Here is a 12,161-nt window from a genome sequence, read left to right on the forward strand (position 1 = left end):
TGACATAGTGGCTGCACAATAAGTCCTAACAACTAGGAAGCTGGTGCCGGTTTCTTCTTTTTTAACTAACAGAGTAGTTTCTTTGTTCTTCGCCCTCTTTAATGGTTAAGAAGGGCAAAACGTATCATTTAGTTCTGGAAATAAGTTTTCTTTCATACTGTTGTTGAATTTTACTTTGACAGTAATATGAAGATCTGTATTCGCTTCAATTCTGTTCCATCAACTATTACTTTGGATCCTGGAGGTGAAAGTTGTATATTCGCGGAATTGGATCAATAGAGTATTATTTTATAGATTTTGTACTGTGGGATGGCCGGATGGAAGTACAAATGCTTTTCTGTAGAAGTTATTCACTGGTAGTTTTAGTGCGTGAATTAAACTTCCAGATATTTGATGAAATCACTGAAATTGAAATTTTGGCTGCTATTATGAAATAATCTGCTCTGACTCTTGTTGCAAGGACGAGCGAAAGACGATGGAAAAACAAGCAATCCAAGAGCTTCGGCGTTTCCATTGAGATGATTTGTTATCCAAAATCTGAATTCACGTATAGATCTTTCTTTATTTTTTTCAAAAAAATTACAAAGGCTATGAAAATGAATCATATGAGGAAATTAAATAGAAGCATGATGTTCATCACACAAATCGGCAGGCAAAAGGTTACTGCATTAGAGAAACAGCTTGTCTGATGCGCTAGAATTAGAGTCATAATTGGAAGTCACCGAGTTATATGGAATAGAACTTTAGGAAACTGTTTCAAACAGGCAAGACAATTTCAACAGGAAGCACAGTCTTATTTCATTAGATTTAGTCGGCTACATGAATCGCACGATGTCATTAGATTCTAACAATGATCAAATCTTTAGATAGGTTGTTACTTGAAAGATTCTGTTCAAGAGACTTCCGTTTAAGTAAATTTAAAAACTTAAAATTGATCTATGTTTTCTTGCCAGGGAAAATAAAAACTTGTTTAAGCTGTCTGTGATAATTGTGAAAGAGAAGTATATACTAAACAGTAAAATATCAACTTAATCAACTCTCAATACATCATTTCATATCCTATTTATAGACCTACCCCTCTTATTATTTACCTAATCACCGTCACTATCACTATTACCACATAACAGTCGGTTTCAATTACAAAATCACCATATCATAGACATTTTATATAAAGTCAAATGGCAAAAATAATTGATTCCACAATTTTTTTTTTGGGGTGTGCTTGGTGTGAAAATTCTCACGTTTGAGTTTCAACATGTCAAATTGATATGACTAATCTGAATATAATCATGAAAAAAGTCTTCTACATAAATATAAACTAATTGAGTCATTTCAACATGTGGGATATATATAAAAATACTAGTTTGACCACCAGAGGACGAAACTCTTTACGCCGGTCAAATGCGTGCTCTGTTTCTGTTTATTAAATCTCTGGGAAAAACCCACGATTCAATTTGCAACTACAACGTCAATCTCCTGCCAACGATAAATAACAAAAGAGAAGTTCATATTTTCAAATTTGAAGATCTCTAGCATGTTTATGTTCATATGTGGAGATTTGTCAACAAAACAATATTAACTGATTAAGGATTATATTGTCGCTGATAATGTCCACTGCTCTGAGATTAATTTGGGCGAGAGCAGCCCAAGTGTCCACAATACGATCAATATTGATATCATATAAAAATTTATCAAAAAAAAAAACAAAAAAGAAACTGGGAGATAGCTTTTTATGGAGAAGAATGTGATGCTTGATTCCAAACAGAAATTATGTGTTTTTTTCCTAACCTTTTAAAAGAAAAGACATTTTCATAATGATTTTGTCGTCCTTAATCCAATGAAAGAAACTCATACACCTATTATACTTATTGTCATAAAATCCCTACCAGGGATTCTGTCGTCATTTTCTCATTTAAAATTGCTGAATCATGGCGTAAGACATCACTCAATCGCATTATCAAGCTAATATAAAAAACGTACAATTTCAACGCATCATTTAGGGGCCGTGGCAGAATGGCAGTGACAATCTGTTTTTATGTATGTTTATATAGCTAACAGGCAATTTTTATTATACCCTTTAGAATATTTATATATTCAAAAGTGGATATGTGTCTTTGTCTTTCTCTTGTAATCAAAACAAAGTAAACAGATTATGATCATAAGATAACTAAGAATGTCTATTGCATTGGAATTGAATTTCGGAGAGAAATCCAAGTGTGCATAATCTGATAAACACTGATATCAGATAAGATTTTTGTAGAGGTGTACTACTGGTATTGAAAAAAAAAAGAAAAAAGAAAAAAGAAAAAAAGACAGTCACCACATGGCAAAAGTTTTGCAGATATACTATATATAACTAGTTGTAGTCATCTGAAGGTTTGGCACGTAACTTTGTTTTGTTTTTTTTGTTGGCCTGAGATACTAGGACTAGTTTGATTAACAGAATGTCAACTATTGCAGGCTATGCTTGGTTCCAGTGACCCTTCTTGTTCACCATGTGATTTCAAATTCTGGTGGAATTCCATCTGATTGTTGAATTAAATATTCTATGAGAAATCCAAGATTTCATCTACAGGTACAGCCTTAACCTCTGGTCAACGACGATGAACTAATAAAAGAGAAGGTTACGTCTTAAGTTGAAGAATTCAACTTTAGAATTGGTCTTCTGTTTTTTTTTTTCCCGTCTATTTTTTCTTAAATTGTTTGATTTTTCTTTGAAATAAGTATGGAGACAATGAATAGCATGATTAGTGAGCCAAAAAGTTGGCATATTTTTTTTCTCTAAAAGAACAAGGTAATTTTGGAGTCTGCAAAACCTCTCAACTCTTCAAATGCAAAAGTTGGCATTACTTCAACTTTTGACTCTTGCAGTCCTTGTTCATTCCCAGAATCAATCAGGTTGGCTAATCTGATCTTGTTCATCTGACTGCAATCACATCTTCATATTTTCTTACAAATGAATCATTGACTCTTACCCTTTTTGCAGGATTCGTCAGTATTGATTGTGGATTTGTGGATAAACCAAGCTACACAGATGAAACTACTTCCATCTATTACACTTCAGATTCCAACATCATATCCACTGGAATTAGTCGCAGCATATCATCTAAACATAAGACGCAGACCCTTAAAAGGCAGTTCTGGAATGTTCGAAGCTTCCCAGAAGGAACCAGGAACTGCTATACTGTTGCAGCTCCTCAAGGAAGGAGCAGAAAGTTCTTAGTGAGAGCCATGTTCATGTATGGAAACTATGATGGTGAAAACTCTCTGCCCAAGTTTGATATCTATCTTGGAGCTAAATGGTGGGACTCTTTGATGTTTCAGAATGCATCTGAGATAGTAACCAAAGAAATAATTTATGTTGCTTCATCAGATTATGTTCATGTTTGCCTTTTTAACACCAACAATGGCAAACCTTTCATATCAGTGTTGGAGCTAAGAGTTCTGGACAGCAATGCCTATCTCGTCAGCTCCCTGCAGCTCTTGGCTCGGTATGATATAGGGCTGCAGGATGGTGAATTAGTCAGGTGAGTCATTACATCATGAAACTCTCACTAACAAAGAAAATAGGGAGAATTTCATAAGATTAGTGCTTTCTAATTAAGAATTCCATGGCTAGGTCAAGGTCTATATTTATGAATGGAAATAGGATTAATGGACAAAACTGAAGATATCTTGTTAACAAGGAACTATGTTGCAAGAAAATACCTATAGTTGACGAAATAAAAGATGAACCTTTCTTGGAAATTTGAGTTTCAATTTAGTACTTTCTAATGTTTCACCCAATGCTGAAGGTATCCAGATGACATCTATGATCGAATATGGACACCTTTTAACTCAAAAGACTGGAGACAGATGAATACATCACTCCCTGTGGACCAAGGATCATCATCAACAGCATCATCATCCGACTTAATAACTTACCCTCCTTCCACTGTCATGAGAACAGCAGCAACTCCAGCAAATGTCAGCAACAAATTGGAATTTCGCTTCCAGCTTGGGCATAATGATTCCATATACAACGTATACTTGTACTTTGCTGAAATCCAGAAACTCCAAGCAAACCAAATCAGAGAATTTGACATATTCCTGAATGGAGACCTTTTAAATGCTGATATCAGTCCTTTGTACCTTAAAACCCTGTATTATACCTCAATAATAACTGAACCTTGGCTTGATGTTTGGATCAATACAACCGATAGATCAACTCTTCCTCCTCTTTTCAATGCCATTGAGATATATATGACTAAGGATCTCTCTCAGTCACAAACACAGCAAACAGATGGTATGTTCACCGGTTGCAGTTTCTTCAAGTATTATCATGATTATTCACAGATTCTTTATTTAATTTGACTGGATTACTTGTATTATAAAAGTTGATGCAATCACGAACATCAAATCATCTTATGGGATCAAGAGAAACTGGCAAGGAGACCCTTGTACTCCACGGGCATACTTGTGGGACGGTCTTAACTGCAGCTATGGTGGATCTGGCTCCCCAAGGATCACCTCCTTGTGAGTTTGGAATAAAATAGCCTTGAAAAAATTGAAGATTTTATAATTTGAATTCTCCCTTCGACAATAGTGATGAACTTCCATACTGCTTTGCGTTCAGGAACTTATCGTCTGGTGGATTAACTGGAAACATAGCTCCAGACCTATCCAATTTGAAGTCGATTGAGTACTTGTAAGTATCTCAATTTCTAGAAATAATAACTTATAGTTGAGGATCAGCGAATTTAATTTATTATCATTTTAGGGATTTGTCAAACAACAATTTGGTTGGAGATGTACCTAGTTTCCTCTCTCAGTTGCAGTTCTTGAGGGTTCTGTGAGTAAATTGTTTCAATTTTCACCTGGATTCTTAAATTCTTCATAAAAACATTTATATTCTCGAGAAAAGGATACTAAAACTGTTTTTTTTTTTTTTTGTTTATTGAAGAGAACTAGAAGGCAATCAACTATCAGGAACAATTCCTACAAAACTTATTGAGAGGTCAAAGAATGGATCACTTAAACTCAGGTATATATGCTCCTTTTGAAGCTTTCGTTTAGAGAGAAATTCATTTTTCCTGAACTAAAAATTTAGTCTCTTAAACTTTCACCCTTTTGTAAGCTGTGTTCGGGGAGAGTTATTGTTTATCATTGGCCTCTATGGTAGAATCAGGCGGGGGCCTGAGAAGCAATGGTTTACCCTGTGGCAGATGTCAACGGTTCGAGTCTGCTGATCTCCAACTTGTGAACTTAACCAATACAAAGCCATATGATAGCACCCAATTTTTCGATCCGGTAGTTCGATCTATGCTATGATTTATCATTCATGGACGTTGATAAGGTCCTTCCATTTAGCAGCACCTTAGGATGGCATAGCTCTATACCCTTTTCTCTTGTGCAAGAATGGAATACGCAACCCTAAATTCCAAATTCCCAACTGCCAAAGGATGGATAATTTTTAAGTTTTATGATTGAAGTGAGTGATAGTAAATGAAGTGAAGTTAAATGGTTGTATTTTTTTTAATTCTCTTAGCTATTTTGAATAGTATCCCATAACTTAGGATCTTGAGCATAGACTTCTAAAATTTACCAATAAATTCCCTAAAACTGTAAATTGTTGTATAGACCTTATTTCATTAGTTAGTTTGATATTTCACTACATTTTTTGTGCAAATAACCCTCTTCAACTTCGGTTTATGTGTAAATAATCCTTTTGGACTTTAGGTCATGTGAATGTGCGGATAATTCTTTTGAAGTTTATGCTTCTACTAGTGAAATGACTAGCCGATCATAGGAGAATTATCTGCACAAAGTTAAAATCTTAAGGGGAATTCGTTGTTCAGTGCTGGAGTTTAGAAGTAATCTATCATATCTCAAAGTCAAGAGTAGCTTTATACGATCTAGCATTTAATTTCTCTTCAATTTTAGAAGTGCTCGCTAAGCTAATGCTCTTATCATCAGTGTGTTCTTTGGTAAATAATTGTGTTATGACTTGTCCAACTTTCATTTTAAATGCAAGTTTTGGCGGAAATCCAAATCTTTGCTCTTCAGAAGACTCATGTAAGAGTAATAAGGCAAAGTTCGTCATTCCGTTAGTGTCATCACTAGCTGGAGCTTTAATACTGTTGGCAGCCACAATTACTTTCTGCATTTCCAGAAGGAAAAAAACAGGTACACGTCTAATCTCTTCTATTGATAAAAATTCAAGTAAAGAGGCAAAATTTTCTTTCTTGGGTATAGAAGTTTTTGACCAACAAATAAAAAAGTCAGATTGCTTCTAATGAACACTGTCATCCTCCTTATCAAAGGAAGTCTGACTGTGCTTTGCAAAACAAGTAAATCAGAAAGGAAGGGGGGGTTCCTTTTTACTGCATAGGCATACTTTTTCTTCTCTCACAGTTCCCATCTATCCAGTGAAGCTGAGTGCTTATTCCAGAATAAAGAAGGAGCTAGGGCTGAAGAAGCAAGAATTCACTTATGCTGAAGTTTGTAGCATCACCAAGAACTTTGAAAAGGTTTTGGGAAAAGGAGCATTTGGAACAGTGTACCACGGCATCTCAAGCAACACTCAGGTTGCTGTCAAAATGCTCTCTCCCTCAGGTCAAGGATATCTGCAATTTCAGGCAGAGGTATGGTAACATTATTGAGTCTTCATCATAAATATATCGCGCTATAAAAACATCTTATCAACCAATTCTACATGCATTCATGTGGATTTTGAACTACCTTCAGATTCAGACAAACTGAAGTTACGATTCTCTGATTCACAGGCAAAACTTGCTAAAGTTCACCATAAACACTTGACTTCTCTGATAGGATATTGTGACGATGGCACCAACGTTGCTCTCATCTATGAGTATATGGCTAATGGCGACTTAGCCAAGCATTTATCAGGTATTTGTCATATGATCCGTCAAGTCCATCAAAAATTTCACTTCTTACGAAGAAGATAGTAATAGGCATTCAATCAGCCTATATATAACTAACATACACCCTAGGATGAAGTTTCAAAGTTGATTCAAAAATCAAATCTAGGTGTATACAACTGAGCAAATTTTTATGCAACTTATTTTAATGCAGAGAAAAATGTAAACATCCTGAACTGGAAACAACGGCTACAAATTGCAGTGGATGCCGCAGAAGGTTAGCAAAGAAGGAATTTTGCCTTAATTTACTTTGTTGAACCTTCCATTTATGCAGCAAAATTCCCTTCACTTTTAACTGCAGGCTTGGAGTATCTGCATACGGGTTGTAAGCCACCGATTGTTCACAGAGATGTTAAGTCCAAAAACATCTTACTGAATGAATTTTTTCGTGGAAAAATAGCTGATTTTGGATTGTCAAAAATCTTTCGTGATGAAGATGATACGCATATATTTACTGTGATAGCTGGCACCCCAGGATATCTTGACCCCGAGTAAGTTTTTGCTAGCCCTCTAAGCTACCTAAGCCGAATTAGTCATATATTCTTCTTGTGTTTTTCTCTTAAGCCATAGGTTAAGTTGCAGTCTTTCTGTCACGCAGGTACAATATGTCAAACAAGTTGAACGAAAAAAGTGATGTTTATAGCTTTGGGATTGTTCTTCTTGAGATAATTACAGGACAACCTGCCATAGCCAAGACTGAAGAAAAACCTCACATAGTTCAGTGGGTTAATGTCATGCTAGCTGAAAGCAAGGTTGCAGATATTATCGATTCAAGATTAGAAGGGAACTTTGATATTGATTCTGCAACAAAAGCACTGGATACTGCAATGGCTTCTGTGGCACCTTCTTCCCTAAACAGGCCAACAATGAGTCATGTAGTGATGGAATTGAGACAATGTTTGGCTATGGAGATAGCTCGTGGAAGTCAAAGTCAAATTGATTACTCATTTGGTGGAATCAGTGGAGTGAGTTCTTTGGCTAGATAGTTATAGTTTTGGTTAAGTGCTAAAAAGCAAATACATTGTGTTCTTTCTTTGTTTCAGCATGGTACATAAAGAGAGCTTTTATGGAGACGAATTCGATTACTAATTATCAACTGACATAATATTGTATTTCCAGAATCACATGCAATGTTTGTACCCCCGAAGAAAAAAATACTAGATCTAAATTAAATGATTAATTAATTAATTAAAAAGGAGGCTTATAAAAATCTCCATCGAGTTTTGGACATGAAACTGGATTTAGCCAATGGATGAAGAGCCCAGCAACAGGCCAAGCCTAACTACGATTTTCAAAAAGACAAATTGAAGTTACTCCTCCATTCCTTAATACTCCTTCAGTCATTAATATAAGATCTATTTAACTAATTTGATTAAATTAAGAAAGTTAGATAAGTTAGTTAATTATAAGAAATATGATATGTTTTTCCTAAAACACCGTAATCATCTTTCTTAATATTCTTCCTCCCTTACTTACTTAATTATAGTTGAGGAGTTGTTCATAGGGGTAATTTAGAAAAAAATTGATAAATATGAGAAATAGGTCTTATATTCAAAACCAAAATTAACTTAACAATTAGGTCTTATATTAAAAACCAGAGGAGTATAAGATATAATTAACTATTTGAGTAGATAAATGATGTTAGTTAAATAAGTTAATATGATATATACTCCTCCGGTCCTAAATATAAGACCCTTATACTAGTAAGTATAAGGTCTTATATTTAGGACCGGAGGAGTATTTTTTTAAAATGCCCTAATCATCTTTTTTAATTTTCTCCCTATATCTCTCACTTGATTATTATTAAGAAAATACTACCAGGGTTAATTTGGGAAAAAAAATTGATGAACATGTGAAATAAGTTTTTAGCTTTAGTTGATTGTACCGAAAACAAAAACTTTAGTTGACCTTTGTAACTGGAAAAAGAAATTAGTTGACCCACGTGGTTCGCCATGTCAGCAACTTCTTGCTTTGTAAGCACCAACTTATCGAGCGTGGCTTTTGATATTAGTACATCATTAATTAGCTTTCTTTAGCTTCAATTAAACAACATTTAGTTAGGATTATGCTAGAGAGACTAACAAATTAAAAGTATTAAGTTTAGAGATTAAAGATTAAATTCTTCCGTAAAAATAATGCTGCCATCAAGTGCAACAAAAATAAGCAATGCACTTTTTTTTTTGGTTGGAAACAGGTAAAAAAAAAAAACAAAACCGTTGGTAAACGAAGTCCTTGCCTAAATAATTTCAATCCAATTTTCTAAAGAATTGAAAAAAGAAATATGTTATATATATACTAGAATATACTACTTTGGGCTCTAAATATAAAAGCTAATTAAAGTTTCAGTTTGATTGTAAATATAAGATCCCAATTTATTTTATCTCCCATATTTATTTATTTTATCAAAATAGTCCTCACATTCATTACACATATTTAGAAAAACAATACCTACTTATTACAAATAACTGAATAATTGTTTTGCTTAATACTACCTCTGATCCTAATTATAAGAGCTAGTTAACTAATTTGAGAAGATTAAGGAAAGAAGTTATGTTAGTTATTTGTAATAAATCGATGTTATCTTTCTAAAAATATCCTTGCTAATCAAGTGTATTGATTAGAACTACCATTGTTTGAAGAACTAACTTGGAAAAAGTTGCGTAAATATGATAGACAAAGTCAATTGAAGGTCTTATATTTAGAACCAAAATAAAAGTCAAACAAAATTTTATATTAAGAACCGGAGGTAATATTAATAAATTAATGATCTAGCTCATGTATTGAGGACGGAACGTAGTATGAGTTAACTAACTTATCTAAAATATGAATCAAATTCAAATCTGAATCAACAATTATGACATAAGTATGTGAAGAATTTGATGAATCAAAGCAATCTGCAAATTGCGAAACCTTACAAGAAAAACAAAATAAACGAGCTCAGCAAAAGATATTTTTAGAAGACGCAAGTTAGTTGTATAATGAATGGATGCCATTTTTGTTGATTACCCACACAGTATGAAATTTTCGCCGTTGCGGGTCTTTCACAACGAAATTTCTATTTTTAGTAAGAAATCCCCAACTACCCCACCAAATATAGCTTCCTTAAGTTTGATCCAATCAACGTCAACACGCGATCTGCATTATTACACATGAAAAGACGCATATACTGTATCAATTAATTTTTTTATTTTATTTTAACATTAAAAGAAATTTTATAGGGCCTGTTTAGAATAACTTATGAGTAGTTTTTCAATAGTAATTTATAAAATACAAGATAAATATATGAGAGGAGCTTTGTCTTAACTTATGTGAAACGTACTTATAAATAATTTTAATAGTGATAACAAACAGGACCATAATCTGCTTTCATCTATAAACAGTCATATATTACCAATAATGATTGAGTTGAATAAAAAAGAGTTGACTCCTCTCAAGTAATATAAGCTCAAAAATTCAAACTTTATAAATTAAAAAAACTATCTTTTTTTGCCATCATAAATAAAAAAATATATCATGCATGTTCAAACAACTACTCTCAACTTGAACTATAAATACTCAAATCTGACTTGATAATATTAGATTTTAGATGATATTTATTATATATATAATAACTATATATGCTTCACAAAATTTATATATTAACTGTCATAATAATTGATATCAGAACAAGTTTGACGTTCCACCTCATGAACCCAAGTAGTTAAGAAAATACTTCTCCGGTCCTTAATATAGGACCCAATTATTGAGTTGGTTTTGGTCGTAAATATAAGACCAATTTCTCATATTTATTAATTTTCTCTAAATTACCCCTATGGATACTCCCTCAACCACAATCAAGTAGAAGAGGGAGAATGGGGTATTAAGAAAGATGATTATTGTATTTTAGGAAAAATGTGTCACTTTTTTTATGATTAACTAATTTACCTAACTTCTTTAATCTAATCAAATTAGTTAAATAGATCTTATATTAAGGACCGGAGGAGTAGCACTTTATTACTTAACAAATTATTGATAACAAGGTTTAGCTTGATGATAAACCCAATTATTTAACTCATAATAAAGTAATAAACTCAATCATAATAACAAAAGAAACCATTGTATACTGGAAAATATAGTTGGCCTCTTAAGTTCACAATGAATTAAGGGTCAACCAAAAAGTAGAATTAAAGAACTCTTAAAGCATGACAGACAGAACCACCGGCCTGTTGGCCCAGTGGTGTGGGTGTGTGCGTGGGTGTGTGAGTGATGCGGGTTCGATCCCGCTCCTATGTAACTCAAAAAAAAAAAAGCATGACAGACAGAAAAAAAGAATAATAAATCTGTAACTTCTATTGTATGTGATGGAAATTAAAACCGCATGCAGAAACAGTAACATAGAGGCATGTGTCAATAGAGTGACTAATAGTGAAGATAAATATTCGAGCCTAATTAAAATAATACAAGTTCTCACCACTCAGTATCCAAACGTCTGGCCCCGGGAACAAAGCTCCAAGACTTCATGCAGTTTGTGTCATCCCCTGAATTTCCTTTGAAAGATCAGATTTCAAGCCTTCGTAAAAAAGTCGAAGCTCTCACCACTCAGTATCCAATTCCGGGAGTTTAAGTTGGCGTAGGATGATAAAAAGCTCAATACCCCTCGCTCTTGTTACTTTTCCAATATGAAAAAGAAATAAGAATGAAAAATGAGGAGGTCAGTGGCTGCATAATAAGTCCTACCAACTAGGAAGCTGGTGCCGATTTCTTCTTTTTTAACTAACAGAGTAGTTTCTTTGCTCTTCGCCCTCTGTAATGGTTAAGAAGGGCAAAATGTATGATTTAGTTCTGGAAGTAAGTTTTCTTTCATACTGTTGTTGAATTTTACTTCGACAGTAACATGAAGATCTGTATTCGCTTCAATTCTGTTCCATCAACTATTACTTTGGGTCTGGGAGGTGAAAGTTGTATATTCGCGGAATTGGATCAATAGAGTATTATTTTATAGATTTTGTACTGTGGGATGGAAGTACAAATGCTTTTGTGTAGAAGCTATTCATTGGTAGTTTTAGTGCGTGAATTAAACTTCCAGATATTTGACGAAATCACTGGAAATTGAAATTTTTGGCTGCTATTATGAAATAATCTGCTCTGACTCTTGTTGCAAGGACGAGCGAAAGACGATGGAAAAACAAGCAATCCAAGAGCTTCGGCGTTTCCATTGAGATGATTTGTTATCCAAAATCTGAATTCACGTTTTTTTGGGGG

The 12,161-nt window shown here is 33.8% G+C and overlaps 1 protein-coding gene across 1 annotated transcript; it reads left to right on the forward strand.

Annotated features, from left to right (window-relative positions):
• Nucleotides 1–2,831: 2,831 nt before the first annotated feature.
• On the forward strand, nt 2,832–8,046 carry LOC114735466 (probable LRR receptor-like serine/threonine-protein kinase At1g05700). The gene is made up of 13 exons (XM_028923170.1): nt 2,832–2,898; nt 2,987–3,527; nt 3,795–4,285; nt 4,377–4,515; nt 4,616–4,687; nt 4,760–4,831; nt 4,943–5,023; nt 6,014–6,165; nt 6,409–6,623; nt 6,765–6,888; nt 7,075–7,137; nt 7,222–7,411; nt 7,519–8,046. Exons 1-13 carry the CDS (start codon nt 2,832–2,834, stop codon nt 7,904–7,906), a joined length of 2,595 nt encoding a protein of 864 aa, XP_028779003.1. The 3' UTR covers nt 7,907–8,046.
• The last annotated feature ends 4,115 nt before the right edge of the window (nt 8,047–12,161 follow it).

Source organism: Neltuma alba, unplaced genomic scaffold (genome assembly GCF_004799145.2).
Source record: "Neltuma alba isolate B1F8T4 unplaced genomic scaffold, ASM479914v2 tig00013209_pilon, whole genome shotgun sequence".
In the NCBI taxonomy this organism is placed as follows: Eukaryota; Viridiplantae; Streptophyta; class Magnoliopsida; order Fabales; family Fabaceae; genus Neltuma; species Neltuma alba.

Bases quoted from the DNA above. Each gene is read 5' to 3' on its own strand.
- LOC114735466 (XM_028923170.1), top strand. From the start codon at position 2,832: ATGCAAAAGTTGGCATTACTTCAACTTTTGACTCTTGCAGTCCTTGTT. The intron at 4,832-4,942 runs GTGAGTAAATTG...TGTTTATTGAAG, and splicing joins TTGCAGTTCTTGAGGGTTCT to AGAACTAGAAGGCAATCAAC. The intron at 6,624-6,764 runs GTATGGTAACAT...TCTGATTCACAG, and splicing joins ATCTGCAATTTCAGGCAGAG to GCAAAACTTGCTAAAGTTCA.